This window comes from Eptesicus fuscus, chromosome 23 (genome assembly GCF_027574615.1).
Source record: "Eptesicus fuscus isolate TK198812 chromosome 23, DD_ASM_mEF_20220401, whole genome shotgun sequence".
NCBI lineage: Eukaryota > Metazoa > Chordata > Mammalia > Chiroptera > Vespertilionidae > Eptesicus > Eptesicus fuscus.
Window position 1 is genome coordinate 11178012 of NC_072495.1, and position 16454 is coordinate 11194465.

At 49.7% G+C, this 16454-nt stretch overlaps 1 protein-coding gene across 1 annotated transcript in view; it reads left to right on the top strand.

The window, feature by feature from the left end:
- Window positions 1-6487: 6487 nt before the first annotated feature.
- Window positions 6488-16454, top strand: part of MLXIP (MLX interacting protein) — a 43495-nt gene continuing 33528 nt past the window's right edge. Inside the window, exon 1 of the mRNA XM_008142905.3 lies at window positions 6488-7215. Coding sequence (XP_008141127.3) covers window positions 6803-7215 — 413 coding nt within the window. The 5' untranslated portion in view covers window positions 6488-6802. The remainder of the gene's footprint in view (window positions 7216-16454) is intronic.

The following is a 16454-nucleotide window of genomic DNA, read 5'->3' on the forward strand; positions in this document are numbered from 1 at the left end:
AATGAACCTCAGCCCCTACCTTGCACCTTATAGCTGGCAAAAGTCACTCAAAATGGATCCTAGGCCCAAATAGAACTAAAAGTTCTAGAGGAAAACATAAGAAAAAAAAATCTTGGTGATCTTGTGGTTAGGCAAAACTTTTTTAGGCATCAAAGCACTAACTATAAAAGGAAAATATTGATAAATTGGACTTCATCAGAATTACAAACTTCTGCTCTGCTAAAGAACTGCTAAGAGAATAAAAAGACAAGCCACAGATGGGCAGATGATCTTTGCAAAAACACTTATCAGATAAAGGACTTGTATCTAGACTATGTAAAGAACTCTCTGGCGGGTTCGCCGGGGTCAATGGGAGAAGGGGGACATATGTAATACTTTTCAACAATAAAATTTTAAATTATTTTTATTGATTTCAAAAAGGAAGTGAGAGAAAGAAATAGAAACATCACTGATGAGAGAGAAGCAATCGGCTGCCTCCTGCACGCCCCACATTGGGGATTGAGCCTGAAATCTGGGCAAGTGCCCGGACCAGGAATCGAACCGTGACCTCCTGGTTCGTAGGTCGACGCTTAACCACTGAGTACGCCAGCTGGGCAACGATAAATATATTTTTAAAATTAAAAAAAAAAAACTCTCAAAAGTCAATAATAAGAAAGCCAGAACCTAACCCCTAAAAAACCTAGCAAAATATTTGCAGACACGTCATCAAAGAAAATGTACAGAAAGTCAATAAGCACATGAAAGATGATGAGCATCATTAGTTTTTAGGAAAATGCAAACTAAAACCATAATGAGATGCTCTACATTTCCACTGAAAAGCTAAAAAGAGCCCTAGCTGGTCTGGCTCAATGGACAGAGCGTCTGCCTGCGGACTGAAGGGTCCCAGGTTCGATTCCGGCCAAGGGCACATGCCTGGGTTGCGGGCTCGACTCCCAGTAGGGGGCATGCAGGAGGCAGCCAATCAATGATTCTCTCTCATCATTGATGTTTCTCTCCCTTCCTCTCTAAAATCAATAAAATATATTTAAAAAAAAAAAAAGCTAAAAAGAGAGACCATACCAAATGCTGGTAAGGATGCAGAGAGATGAAAATTCTACGTGCTGGTGGAAAGGGAAAATGGTGCCGCCATTGAGAAAAACGTTTGGCAGGTCCTTCTAAAGTTCAACACAAACTTACCCGACAAGCCGCCCAGTCCCACTCCTAAGAGCAATCAAAATGTACGGAAGCCTGTGTGGGAATGTTTACAGCGGCCTCATTCGTCATCACCAAAAACTGGAAGCAACTGAAATGGCCTTCAACTGGTGAACTGACCGACAAACTGCGCTATACTCACAACACGAAACCCTACTCGGACATAAAAAGGAATGGACGACAGCTACCCGCGGTAATGGGGGAGGATCTGGATGCGTTTTGCTGAGCGAAAGGAAGCCAGACTCAAGGTTGCTTACTGAATGGTTCCATTTATATGAAATTCTGGAAAAGGCAAAGCTATAGAGACAGGAAGCCGATCAGTGGCTGCCGGCGCCTGGGGTGGGGAGAGGGGCTGACTACGGCAAAGGGAGAGGGAATTATGTGTGTGTGTGTGTGTGTGTGTGTGTGTGTGTGTGTGTGTGTGTGTTAGGGCTATTTCATGTCATGGTTGGCGCTGGTGAGAACGTGACTAAATGTTTGTCAAGCTCATGGAATTGTACACAAAAAAGAGAGGACATTACTGTAGGTAATTCATACCTTCTTCTGCTTCTGCTAAAGAACTGCTAAGAGGCCCTAGCTGGTTTCGCTCAGTGGATAGAGCATTGGCCTGCGGACTGAAGGATCCCGGGTTCGATTCCGGCCAAGGGATGATGCCTGGGTTTCGGGCTTGATCCCCAGTAGGGGGCAAGCAGGAGGCAGCTGATCAATGATTCTTTCTCATCACTGATGTTTCTCTCTCTCTCTCCCTCTCCCTTCCTCTCTGAAACCAATAAAAAATAAATAAAAAGAACTGCTAAGAGAATAAAACAAAACAAATAAAAACAATAATAGCCAACATCACACCATAGGTTATGTGCCCGGCAGGTTGAAGTACTTTACGTACGTTAATTCACTCAGTCCTTACAACGACCCTGTGACGTAGGTATTAATTATCCCCAAATTGTAATAAAAGTTTTGTCCCCAGAGCCCTCTCACCTCCTTAGTCTCCAAGCCCCTCGGTCTGACCCTCACGACCCTCTTCCTTCGGTGCCTCTCCCCTCTCCCGGGACGGTCCTCTCTCGCCCACGGCCGTGTAGGAAGTTGCCGCTGGCTTGTCCCACGGAGGAGCACACAGTCAATAATGAGGCTTAGCAGGGATTTCAAACTCCAATGCCTGCAGGAACCAGGCAGGCGATGCAGACCAGCCAAACCCACGGGACAACGGGGAGGGGTGGGGACTGTGGAAAGCTGGGGAGCACGTGCTGTGTCCAAAGGGGGTAGTGGCTCCTTCGCTCCAGTTGCGACGAAGTGGAAACAATATGGGCCCAGGGTTGTCAGCTCTTCGGAGAGTTCAAGGAAGTCCTAACGTTCTGATGTTTATGTCGATTTTTAAAATGTTAGCAAATCATAACCAATGGATACAAGACACTGGGGGGGGCAGGTGAGGGCATGTACTGAGGGGTAGGGGAGGCTGGGGGGAGGTCAATGGGGGGAAAAAGGAGACATATGTACTACTATTTGTAATATTCAAACAATAAAAAACAAAAGGGCAGACAGGAAAATAAGATCCCAAACTCCTGAAATCCCAAGGATTTGAAAAATAAAATGGCATTACACTTTTCTGAAAAATAAAAATAAAATAATAAAATAAAATGTTAGCAAATAAGTCACATTTTAAAAAGCCGTTTAGATACTGGTTTTTACTATTGTAAAGACATGTTCACCCCTTTCTTTTTTTTTTTTTCCAAAGTCACCCCAAAGTACAAGGAAATAAGAAGCAGAGGCAGAAAATCCATAGTTAGTGAAATAAAGCAACATGTGTAGCCCAAACCACTGTATAAAGGAGGATGGCGGAATGGAAACGAACTTTGCAAGGCGCAGGAACACAGACCCAAGTGCTGCAGAAATAGATCCCACCGCCCAGGTCAGTCCTCCCCCGAACCCTAGAAAAGCTCAGGAATTGGGGGCATCAGGTATTGCAGAAAGCAGAGGGTTAAAAACAGGGGTTGGTTGCCTGGCCAGCATGGCTCAGTGGCTGAGCATCGACCTATGAACCAGGAGGTCACGGTCACGGTTCGATTCCCAGTCAGGGCACATGCCTGGGTTGTGGGCTTGATCCCTAGTGTGGGGCGTGCAGGAGGCAGCCGATCAATGATTCCCTCTCATCATTGATGTTTCTCCCTCTTCCTCTCTCTCCCTCTCCCTTCTCTGATAGCAATAAAAATATACTTAAAAACAACAGTAACAGGGTTTGGTTGAAAGATTGCATGTGAAACAGACCTCTAGGTTGCCAGTCCCATCCTGCCGTCTCAGCTGACTGCCCCCCTCTCTCCCTCCTTTCTGCTGGAGACTGAAGTTCAACATCTGGAGAAGTTCATTATCATGGAGACTTGAGCATCACAGGTAGTAAGCATGGAGGAGTGCGGGCAGTGAGGTGCCAGAGGCTGCAAGCAGTGGGTAGCAATGTAGTGGCAGTGAGCAGAGCGAACAGCAAGGCTACTGTCCTCTTCCCTGGCCTAGCTCCAGAGTTTCGGCAGCTAAGCTTGTACCCTCCCTTCCAAAGGCAACTGGAGGTCATCGGTGCCATCTGAGCCACCCAGAGAGAAGACCTCCAGGTTCCGCCAGTTTTTAACATCAGCCTGAAGAGGTTCTCTCCTTCCCAGAAATGGGTATTGACTTTTTCAATTAAAGAAAAAGTATAGCCCTAACCGGTTTGGCTCAGTGGATAGAGTGTCAACCTGCGGACTCCAGGGTCCCAGGTTCGATTCCGGTCAAGGGCATGTACCTTGGTTACAGGCACATCCCCAGTAGGGGGTGTGCAGGAGGCAGCTGATTGGTGTTTCTCTCTCATCGATGTTTCTAACTCTCTCTCCCTCTCCCTTCCTCTCTGTAAAAAATCAATAAAATATATTTAAAAAAATAAAGAAAGAAAGAAAAGAAAAAGTATACATCCTCCTTCATGGATGTCTTTCGTGTTTAAGAAACCAAACAGAAATAAAGAGTATACTCCCCCCCCCAAAAAAAAAAAGTATACAAGTAATAATTGTTTCTTTTGGAAATTAGTAAAGATAGGTAAGCATAAAGAAGAAAAATAAAAATCACCCCCACCCAAGCAGATAACTGGTGTTAGTTAACACGGTGCACTTTCTGAGATATACACATAAATATAGGAATTTATTTATTTTTGAAATTGATATCAAATTACTGATAATTTTTTTATCTTTTTGTTTTGTTTTGTTTTGTTAATTCTTACCCGAGGTTATTATTATTATTTTTTTATGGTCAGATGAAACTGCCAAATCTGACTTAATTTTATTTATTTATTTTCATTTTTTTATTAAGGTATTATATGTGTACACATCTTACCATTGCGCCCCCCCCCCCCAGGTTATTTTTTACATGGATTTTTAGAGAGAGTGGAAGGGATGGAGGAGGGGGAGAGAAAGGGAGATTGGTTGCCTCCCACATGGGCCCCAACTGGGGTTAGGGATCAAACCTGCAACCTAGTTACCTGCCCAACCTCAGACCCTTTGGTCTGCTGGCCAACACTCTAACCACTGAGCAGAACCAGCCAGGGCTACTGATAACTTTTTATTTGTTTATTTATTTTAAAATATATTTTATTGATTTTTTTTACAGAGAGGGAGGGAGTGGGAGAGTTAGAAACATCAATGAGAGAGAAACACCAATCAGCTGCCTCCTGCACACCTCCTACTGGGGATGTGCCCGCAACCAAGGTACATGCCCTTGACCGGAATCGAACCTGGGACCCTTGAGTCCGCAGGCCGACGCTCTATCCACTGAGCCAAACCGGTTAGGGCCTGATAACTTTTTAAAAGTTGTTTTTCCATCCAATATATTATGGACTTCTTCCCATGTCAATAAATATACACGTACATCATTTAATATGTAGTGTTCCGTTATATTTGGGGCCATATATACCCGACGACTTCCCACTTGTTAGACATTACATTGTTCCTGCTTATGCTTTATAAATGGCACTGCAGTCATCATCCTTGCACACGTATCCTTAGGCTAAAATTCTAGAAGTGAAAGTGCGGTGTTGTATGTGGCTGGGCATTTAAGAGTTTACCAAGAAGAAAAATTTCCAGGTGAAAGAAGGCAAATCATAGGCTGGAAGCTTCAGACTTTTGCAACCAGAGTTCAAAGCGATGGTTTGGGCAAGGAGGGTGGGGATGTCAAACTCCTAGCGGAAGCTGGCAGTCCCTGGTGACCTCCTCCTCCTGAGAGACATCTAGGAAAGGAGTGAGTGCCGCCGGTTTGGAGAGCCCTTCCTCCCTTCCATTCCCAACACCCGCCCCTTCAGGAGGAGGGTGGGGCAAGGCGATCAGCCTGCATCCAAATGTGGAAGTGAAACTGGCTTCAAAGCAGTGGAGGGTGAGGCCCTAGAGGACTCAGGAGGTCCTGCTGGGACTAGGGTGGGTGCCCAGGGCCCTCACTAGGCTTCTTGATGCCCTGCCACCCCCACTCTCCCCACACCACCCCCATCCCAGGCTGGCTCTGAGTTCCTAAAACTTTCTCAGCTTTCTAGAAGTGTTAACTATTAGATTGAACCATACCAAATTGCTGTTTCTGGGGATCAGAAGTGGTTGGGTATTGGCATTATTTAGATACGTCTACATTGCACGTTTATTGAACACTCATCCTGGGCCAGGTGTTGTGCTAAGCACTTTGTATTCTTTTTTTTTTTTAACTGTCACAACTTTCTGGTGCATAGGAATTGTTCCCCCGCTTGACGGAAAACAAATCTCTGGCTCAGAATTTCCCTGGCTCGCCCTCCAAACTTAAGATCTTAAAACAAGCGCCTCTGCGGACGGACGTACTGCGATCTCCCAGGAAAATGCCTCAACTTGGCAGAGCCACCTTCCACCTCTGCATAAAGCGAGGTCTCGGGGGGAGGGGGGGAGGGGGAAGTTTTCTTGATCTTGTTTTCACGGTCGAAAAATGCCTTTGGTATTCTGCGACTCAGTCTTCTCATCAGTAAAATGGGGACAACAATCACAGTGCCCCGCAGCATCGGGGATGAGCTGTTTAGGACGCAGTTCCGGGCTCTGCAGAAGAAAGCGGGGTTGGGGTGGGGGTGGGGGGCCGAGGAGAAGCGGGAAGGGGGAGCCCCACCCCCACCCACCACGTGGAGGGCCCGCCCCGCCCGCAGCTTGGCCGCAGGGCGATTCTCCCGAGCGTGGGGCGGGGTCAGCACAGCCGGCTCGGCCAACGCCTCCCCTAGGCCAGGACACTGGCGATTGGCACTACCTGGCCACCGCGTCCCCCGGCACCAGGACAGCCCGGAGGGGAAGGGGCGGCGAGGGGCGGGGCTCAGAGGCGTGGCCCCGGCTCTCCCTGTTTTTTTTTTTCCTTTTTGTCCGCCTAGATACCGAAAGGCTCCCCTGCGCCTTTAAGAGGCCGAGGCGGGCATCCGATTGGCCGAGACGCGCCGGTGACGTCACTCCGGGGCGGGCGCCGAGGCGGCCCCGTCAGCCCGCGCCCTCCCCCCTCACGCCCCGCGGCGCGCTCGCGGGCAGTCGGCGCGCGGGCCGGGCCGGCGTCCCCTCAACCCTCGCTCGCCCGCGTCGCCCCGGGCCCCGGGGGATGCCCCCGACCGGGCGCTCCCATGGCCGCCGACGTCTTCATGTGCTCCCCGCGCCGGCCCAGCAGCCGGGGCCGCCCGGTGCTGCTCAAACCCCCGGTGCCTGAGGACGACGACGACTCGGACACGGATGAGCCGTCCCCGCCGCCCGCCTCCGGAGCGGCCACCGCGGCCCGGGCCCACGCGAGCGCCGCGCCGCCGCCACCCTGGGCCGGGCCGGGCCGCGAGGAGCCTCCGCGCCGCCAGCAGATCATCCACAGCGGCCACTTCATGGTGTCGTCGCCGCACCGCGAGCACCCGCCCAAGAAGGGCTACGATTTCGACACGGTCAACAAGCAGACGTGCCAGACCTACAGCTTCGGCAAGACCAGCTCCTGCCACCTGTCCATCGACGCCTCGCTCACCAAGCTCTTCGAGTGCATGACCCTGGCCTATAGGTAGGGGACCCGGCGACAGCCGTCCGGCCCCACCTGTCAAGCCGCGCTCCCTTCGTTGACACAACCAGCGTGTGGGGGGGCTGGGCCGCCTGGGGGACCCCTTGACTCCACGCATGCCCTCGGGGTCGCCCCCCCCTTCGGGAGGGTTTGTGGGTCCGGGGTCCTGGCCTCTTCCCCTGCCAGCAGGGCTCGGGTTCTTCCGGCTTCGCGCTCCCCACCCATGCCCTCCTCCCGGTGTCCCGAGGCCACCGATTTTGGACCAGAGCGAGGTGTCCGTACGGGCTTCCCCTCCTCCCAGGCGCCCCGTGTGTTTCCCGCAGTGTCGTGACGACCACCTTGCCCAGCGGTGGCTCGGGGCTGGTTCCAGCCTTGAAGGGCCGGAGCCTGTGTCCTCCCGGATAGAGAGGGGATGAAGTCGTCGTGATCTGCTTCGCTTGGCTGCTTGTGGGGATGGGAGGTCGATGGGTGCAGCGCTTCCTGACGCCGGTGTCTGGCTCCTAGCTGGACGCTCCTTCTCTTGTCCCAGCAGAAGGAGGCTGGGTCTCCTGGCACCCCCTGGACTCGGGAAGCCGGCCCCCAGCTTGGGAGGGGCCCTGGGCGTCTCCCAGGAAGATTTCTGGAACCACAGCTGCTGGAGGTGCAGCCTGTCCTCCTGGCAAGTCGGAGGGTTCTCTGGCCAGCCCTGAAACATTATATGGAGATGCCCGCGGTTAGGGCAGGCATCCCGGACACCACCCTGACGTGTGGATTTGGCTCTGGGCAGAGGGAAAGCAGGCCTGAAATGCCAGGCCCTCCCTTCCCATTCTCTTCCTTCCTCGTTGTGTTAGGTCTTAGCCCCAGGTGACTTCTGCCTCAGCCAGCAGCAGAACTTCTTTGGACTCTGCAGAGAGCCCCGTCCTGCACCCGAGCTCATGCCAGGGTAGGATCTCTGCTAAGCTAAGCAGGGTTATTGATTCAGTAACTGGCCTCGCTCAGGCTGTCTAGGGTGTTCTCTGCAGGCAGCCTAGGAAGTTTCCTAGGAGATTCCAGAAAAGTGTAAAGGAGAGGGGGGAACATTTCCCACCCCCACCCCCTTTTTTTGGGGGGAGAGCCATGAACCCAGAATACATCCAAGTTAAAACATTACCCATTTACCGGAAGTTGAAACACTAGATACAGGACTCTGGGTGACATTTTCCTCTTCTGGAATAAATGATTAATCCATTTGTTCCTTTGTTATGTTCCTGAAATGCCCCCACCCTCCCATTTCCTCTCCAAGCCGTCCCTGACGGTTTGTTTGCCACATGGCTGCAGTAGGTTACCCATAGCGCTCCCTTAATGGCGCGTTGGTCGGGCTCTGCTTTGCTGCTCTGGTCTTGCCAGTTTGAGCTGGCACCCAGCCTGTGAAGATGTTCTGTTTTGTTTTTCTGTTTTTAAACAAATGGTATTGAGACTGCAGCCCTCGGCCTTCCTTGAAGCTCTGCTTACTCCATCTCAGATTTTGAGCACTTCCATTGGAATCAAACCCATTGTAGCATATGCCCCAGTGTGAGAGAGCCCTTTCACCCAAAGCAAGGAGTGAAAGACAGGAATGTGTTTTATTAAAACAACTTAATCCTCTTCTCTGTTTTAATATAAACTTCATGTACAGAGAGAGAATGGATGACTGAGTTGCAGGAGGTATGGGCTAGTAAAGTAAAGAATAAACCAGTCTCCCCTTAGCCCTCAGTTTAGATAACCTAAAGGTTTATTGTTAACTGACACCAAGGAATTTTAGTAATGGCATTCCCCGCCTCACACACACTTCTTTCAAAAATATTTTGGCAACTGGCCATTGCTCAATTAACTTTCTTGATTGCAAAATGCACACGTAGTTTGATTGGAGACTTACCTTGCTCTTAGCACCTCCCACCCCACTGGCTCTCTTGCTTTACTGCTACTCCCTGTGCCCAGGTCCTGCCACTGCAGGTCCCCAGTGGGTGCCTGCCTGCCGAGTAATTTCTCATGAGGGTGCTCTGCCTCTCGGGGGGCTGGTGTGGATGGCCCTCGAGTTGAGTTGGCAGTGTGGAACTTCGGTACAGCGTGACAGAGGAATGACTCAAAACCAGTTAGTGGACTGGGATGTAGCCTCTGGCTGAGAAAGCGGCACGGGAACAGAAGGGAGTGTCTGTCCTCAACTGTCTGTCATGACCACTGGCTGGCTTTCAGAGAAGTGGGATCCGGCAGGGGGCAACCAGGGAGGAAGACTTCACCTCAGAGGTGGTCTGACTTTCCTTTCGGGGAGCCTGAGCCTTCACCACTATTTGCCGTTTTCTCCTCCTTGGCCGAGAGGAAGGCCAGCTGGGCCTCCCCTCCTGGCCTCCTTCCTCTCCTGCGTGACTGTTTCTGGCATGGGCTCTTTCTAACCAACTTCCTGTGTGTCCCCTGGCCTCTTCGCTCTAGCTGCCTAACTCTCCCTGGTACACTCTGTGCTATATGGTTGTTTTTTTGGTTTCCTGTAAACTGCTGCCTTCCAGCTGTTTCCAGATGAGGTTCAACTGCTCTTTTGAGGGAGGAACTAAGTGCAGGGGAAGTTGTGGTTATTTTTCCCCAGTCCTGTGAAGTGGTCTAGGGACTCTGAATATGATCTGTTCCTGAACATGCAAAGTCTTGGCCTCCTGAAGGGTCTTTGGCAGACTGACTTTGGGTGGGGAAATAGGATGTTTGAGGAATCGGGACTGTGTGAGTGCCCAGTGGCCCACGTGAGTAAATAGCAGTGCTGATGGGACTCCAACTTCATATCATTTCCTTAAAACCCATGTCCTTCCTATCTTGATTGTGTGCTCAGTAATTGGGACGTTTTGAAGGAAAATAGTTTTGCTTCCCTCAAGGCAAAATCTCCATGATAGAAGCTTACCTTTTCTCAACCTTTCTGTCTGTCACTGTAAAATGGGGAGGATAAAACTGCCCTGCTGGGTGACTGTTAGGATTAATTGAGACAATGTCTGTGACTGTGTCTAGTACCTGGCAAACAGGAGGTTTAACAGGCGGAATCCAACTCTGCATCCTCATTCAGCTGACATTGACTAGGAGCCCAAGTTTCTCATCTGTAAACTAAAGGAAATGATGTATCTGACTGGGGTCTTTTTTTTTCTTCTTTTTTTTAAAATATATTTTATTGATTTTTTACAGAGAGGAAGGGAGAGGGATAGAAAGTTAGAAACATCGATCAGCTGCCTCCTGCACACTCCCTACTGGGTATGTGCCCGCAACCAAGGTACATGCCCTTGACCTGGAATCGAACCTGGGACCCTTGAGTCCACAGGCTGATGCTCTATCCACTGAGCCAAACCGGTTTCGGCTGACTGGGATCTTTTAGTGTGGCTTTCAAATGTGTGCTCGACAAATACTCAATAGACACATTCTTGGTTTGCCCATACTTTCTAAGGCTCCACAATGGAGCTATGTACTCTAGAACACAGTTCACGGTTCTTGTCCTCTTAGCATTTTAAGGACTGTCACACATGTAAATCACCCACACAAATTCTGAATGCATCTAGTATTTAGCTCTTTGTGGTTGGTTTTGGTTTCACTTCTCTAGCTTTTTATGTAGCTCTTTATTAGGGAGCCTTGGTGTGAACGTGAGGGGAGGAGAGAGGGGTGATGGTCTTTTTATGTATTTAGAGATAAGCAGGAGCTCTCTGCACAATGGGTTTCTGATGAAGTGGAGCTTTGAGGAGACCTTTTAATTTGGACCTGTAAGATGGCCTTGGGATACAAGTTTCTAGACTGTGACCTTGAATACGTGTAGCCTGTATGGTAACCCTCTGTTCTTGACCCAAGGTGGGAATCTCTGTCAGACTTAAGGAATAGCTGGGATTAAAGGTTTAGAGCACTGTGCTCTTGAAACTTTAAAAGTTTTCAAAAGAAGAACTTTCTGATGCCTGGTAACTAGTTGTAAATGGGAACCATTTACACAAACGACTAAGTTAGTTTGACTCTTCTGCAGCCATGCTGAAGACACAGTTTTCCTTCCTGTGCTTTCTTTAGTGGTTTATCATTATACTAGGGGCCCAGTGCATGAATTCATGCACCTTGAAAGTAACTGTGGGCCGAGAGGCTGCGGTACACACGGGTGGGTCTCAGCCCATCCTCCCCACCCCTGCCTGGCCCCTCCCACCGCAGCTCCCCTCCCGCTGCCGCCTCTCCCACGCACTGATGGTGTCGGCCCCGCTTGTACCTGCTGAAGGCGAGGAGCGATTGGGGCTGGCACCAGCAGCAGGTACGAGTGGGGCCGGTGCCGGCATGCTGAGTGGCATCTGATTGCGCTTCAGGAGCAGGGGGAGGTGGAAAAGCCCTCAGGGGCGATCAGGGGCGATCAGGGCCAGCAGCTGCCACTCACACCCGCTGATGGCGCCAAGCAATCGGGACCAGTGCCGGGCACCAGCAGCGGGTGCAAGCAGCAGCTCCAGCGCTGGCTACAGGTGTGAGTGGGGCGGGTGCTGGTGGTGGGTGTGAGAGGCAGCTGCCAGCCCCGATCTCTCCTTAGGAGCAGGGGGAGGAAAAGAAGCCCTGAGGGGGGATCAGGGCCAGCACTTGCTGCTCACACCCGGTGATGGCGCTGAGTGATCGGGCCGGTGCCAGGCGCTGACAGTGGGTGCGAGTGGCGGCTCCAGCGCCGGCAGTGGGTGCAAGCGGGGCCGGCGCTAGCAGCAGGTGCAAGCACTGGGCGGGACCACGGTGCGCAGGAGCAAAGAATTTTCAGTAACCACCAGAGGCTCGCCCCAATGACAGTGACTGGTGCCCCACCTTGGTCTGGCACCCCCACTCACCTGCTCCACCATCCCGCTGCAGCCGATGCCTGCCATGTTCTGCACACGCTCCCTGGTGGTCAGCGCATGTCATAGCGACTGGTTGTTCCGCTATTCTGTCTATTTACATATTAGCCTTTTATTATATAGGATAGTGTGCCATTAAGGGTTTGGATGGGAGCGAGGGCTACAGAGATGAGAAGGACAGGCTCTCTCCTCGAGGAGCTCACAGACTTGGCGTGGGCAACAGATAGACAGACCATTGTAGAACAATTAGCAAGGACTGTGATAAAAAAACGTGAACCGGGTCAATGGCGGTGCCAACGATTGAGTGTGTGTGTGTTTACCTAACTGGTATCAATGTGGACTGTTTCCCCTGACATCAGGGTTTAATGTGCATTGCCCCTTTCCTATGTTAAGGGTTAAAAATTAGGAATCACATTGCCCAGCGGGAAGCCCCAGTCTCCCTTTTACCTCTCATCTACCCTTTAGTAGTTTAGGACCAAATTTCCTTTTTATATAGAGCCCGATTGGCTAAATGCCATCCTGATGGAAAGGCGAAGGGTGATAAAATTGGGAAGATCCTGGAAAAAGAGGCTAGAGGAGAGGTGGTGGGAGTTTATTTACGAGGGTAGGAGAAGAGAAGAGAATCAGATTAACTGAGCAACAACTATATCCTAGATTCTCTTTATATTAACTTAAGCATTTCTCACAATAACCCTCTCAGGTAGGTGATGGTAGAGTTCTTATTTTTCATATTTTTTAAAAAAGAAAGAAAACCTGAGCATAGAAGTTCATTTGTCCTATCACTAAGAGGTTAGTCAACTTGCCCAAGACAGTGTCTAGTGCTGAAATGTTATCTCCCTTATCTGCTCATAAAAGTCTGCCGTCTTAGAGAGGTGGTAAAAATACCAGTTCTTCTCCTAATGGAACGCATGGAGAATCCAAGATGGGGAAAATGAATGCCTTTAGGTGGCTCCATGCCCTTCCACGGCTGCCCTTCCCCACTGGTGCAATCCTGTCCTTCCTTCAAGGCTCAGCTTGGACACCAGTTGCCCTAGTAACCCCGAAGGGAGTGAACGCCATGGTCCTCTGTAAGTCCACACCCCTTATTGATTCTGCCTCATGCCATTGCATAGACCTGAGCCACCAGGATTTCCGCTGTCTTCACCTTTGATTTGCCCACAGAGCCTAACAGTGTCTGGCACATACTGAGTGATTAGGAAATATATATGGCATTGAAAAGGGAAGCTCAGGCACCTGGTCTTGCTTCTGGCAAACTTTTATTTATCTTCAGCTGTGCAAAGGCAGACCACCTCTGTGGAACAATGCTTTATGGGATGTTGGTGTGGAGTGGGACAACAGGCCTAAGTGTTTTGCTAGGTGGTGTGTGTATTGTGGCTCATATGGACTGGAGTGGTAGGCAGATCAGTGCCCCCACCCCCACCAAGATGTCCACATCCTAATCCCCACAACCTGTGGATATGTTGGGTTACACAGCAAAGAATTAAGGTTGTTAATCAGCGGAGTTTAAAACGGGGATATTATTTTGGATTATTTGGGTGGGCCCAATGTAATCTCAAGGGTCCTCCTTAAAAGTAGAAGAGGAAATCAAAAGAGAACCAGAGAGAAAGAGCAGCAGGAGGGCTTGGCCTGATGTTGTCTTTGAAGCTGGAGGAAGGGGCCCAGAGTTAAGGAATGTGGGCCTCCTGAAGAAACTGGAAAGGGCAAGGAACAATTCTCCCTTAGATCCCAAGATGCAGTCTGCTGTCATCTTGATTTTAGCCAATGAGACCCATTTCAGACTTCTGACCTCCAGGACTATCAGATAATAAATTTGTATTGTTCTAAGCCATTAATTTTGTGGTTATTTGTTATAGCAGCAATAGAAACTAATACAGACTTGGTTCCCAAGGTTGATTAAGGTAATGTTTTTAAGCACATTGACCCAGGTATAAAAAAGTCTTTCTTATTTCTTCTTCCACCACCGGAGAGCATAGCAGCACACGCTGGAATTATATCAAGTTCTGCTGAGTGTATTAGGCGCCAGTTCAGGGGATCTCGTGATAGGCGGGACCTTGTTTTAAAAGGAAAAGTCTGTAAAGTGGGCCTTATTCTTGCTTCTCAGTACAATTCCTACAGTAGAGTATTGTAGAAAGTTAATATTACCGTATTTTCCGGCGTATAAGACGACTGGGCATATAGAAGATTTTCTTGGGTTAAAAAGTCGTCTTATACGCCGGAAAATACGGTACTTATTTTTAAGGATTCATATAATGGCTGATGAAAAATTCACTGTGAGCTCCCATTGAATTAAATTACTGAAATTGAATTACTTCTTGGGTATAATATGTGCAGTCCAGATAGCAAATAGCTTAGGTGATATATTCCATCTTTTGTTGGAATTCTTTCTATAGTTAGAATTCCAGGCCACAGGACTTGTGTTTTAGTCAGAGCTCTTTTGGCTACAGGGATCAGGGGCCCTCTTGCACTAGCCCATGCAATGGGGGTTTATTGCAAGTATCTGGAAGGGAGCTGGTTATCTGGAAGGGTGCTGGTAATCTCATGATCATTCCGGGATTCCTGCATTGCCTGATTCCGTGGAGGCTGCAGCTGGGCTCCAGGCAGCTCTGGGTCCTCAGCAGGGGAGTTTGCCCTCCTTTCCTGATAATTCGGTACTTCCCTTGGTGATCGGTCTTCTCTCTCAGGCTCTGTTTTTCTTTGTGGCTTTAATCCTGCTGCCACCAGCTGGCTCTCTCACCTGCTGTCCTGTTCTTCTCTGCTTCACAGCTTCTGCTTATGGGAACTTCTGCCTCGGCCTGGCTGGAGCTTGCCAGTGGCCTGTGTTTCACACACAGACCTCGCTTAGAGCTTTCTGTTACCATCAGCGCTCTTTGCCAGTTGTCTAATTAAATTAGCCTCCGCCTCCAATTCGAATGTTTGAGAGGGAGACTGTCTGGCCCTTCCCTCTCTGAGCAGACCCTCACCAGCCACAGAGCATGCATCTAGCCATGGTCTTTGGACTGGTTGCTTTTGGCACAGTGCTTATTCCTTTCAGCAGTATTAATCAGTGTGTGCCAGACACTGCTCCAGCTCTTGGGGATAGATATAGTAGGAAACAGGACAGATGAGTCATCTCCCCTCACGGGGTTTATATTCTAGTGGGAGAATCAGCAAGCAAAGTAGATTTCTATTGTTCGTGCAGTGAAGAACATACAGCAAGAGGGAAGATGGCAAGTGACAGGGGATGGAGGTGAGTGGAGAGGAGACCGAGATCTCGCTGATCTCGGAAGTTCTTTGAGGAAGTGACATTTCAGGTTTGAACTGAAACCTGAGTGGATAGTCATCCAGGCAGTGAAAGAGCCCTAGGCAAAGGCCTAAGGTGGGATGAATGTGGCACAGTCCAAGGCTAGAAAAAGGGCCAGCAAAGCATGGCTGGTATGTGGGGGCAGGGGGAGGAGTCAGAATGACTGAAGAGGGGAGGGGCCTCGTTGGCCTTGGTAATAAGTTGGGAAACTATGCTCATTGCACTGGGGAGTACGGTTCGTTGAGGCCACTCTGTGGAGACTGGTCAGTAGGAGGCCATGAGTGGAAATGGGTACCACTGGGGGTCTGTTGGCACCATTCTCAGACAAGGATGGTAGCAGTGGGGGTGATGAAATGTGGATAATTCAAGGTGGGTTTTGAAGTCACTGATGGATTGGACATTCAGGATGAAAGGGGGGAAGAGATATTAACAGTGACTCTGAGGTTTTGGTCTGAGCCCTGGGAGCCATTACCGGAATGAGAAAGCTGAGATGGTCCAGTCAGCTGCATGGCCACCACTGCTGTGCATCTAAACTGGGCTGCCTGGGCCACCCTGAAAGACGGAGCTGGGGGGGGGGGCAGCTCCCCTGAGAAGAGGCTGCAAGGGGGTGACCAGTGACATCCTCACTATTACCAGAGCAATTCTCCGCTTAGCCTGACCAGTCCAGGCACCCTGAGTTCTTCTGTCCATGCTGCTCATCTTGCCTCCCTACCCTCTGTTGTGCCTCATGAAGGGGCTAATTGGGGAGGGGAAGTTTTGGAGTTTTGAGCTGGCTTTCGGAAAGTAGTGTTTTTTTCTGGTGAAATATATACTGTCCTATATCCTGAATGGTGTTTTTTCTCAGTTGGGGCTGGTTGTGGTGGAGCAATATTGCTGGTCTTGAATGCCCTAAAGATACTTCTCTAAATCTAGCATTCTTAATGTGTTCAGGGTTAGACTGCATCATCAGAAAACTCTTCTGGAAGGAGGCAGTGTACAAGGGTTTTTTTGGTAGCTCCAGAAAAGTGTCCAAGATCTGGAAAAATAATTCCAGAAACAGAAATCCTTGTCATTAGCTTTTGAGTCTCAGAAGTGAACATAAAGAATCCCACTGAGTAACAGTGAAGAGGAAAGCTAAGTCAGAGTTCATAAGGGGCCATCAGAGAGAGCCAGACTGCTGGTAG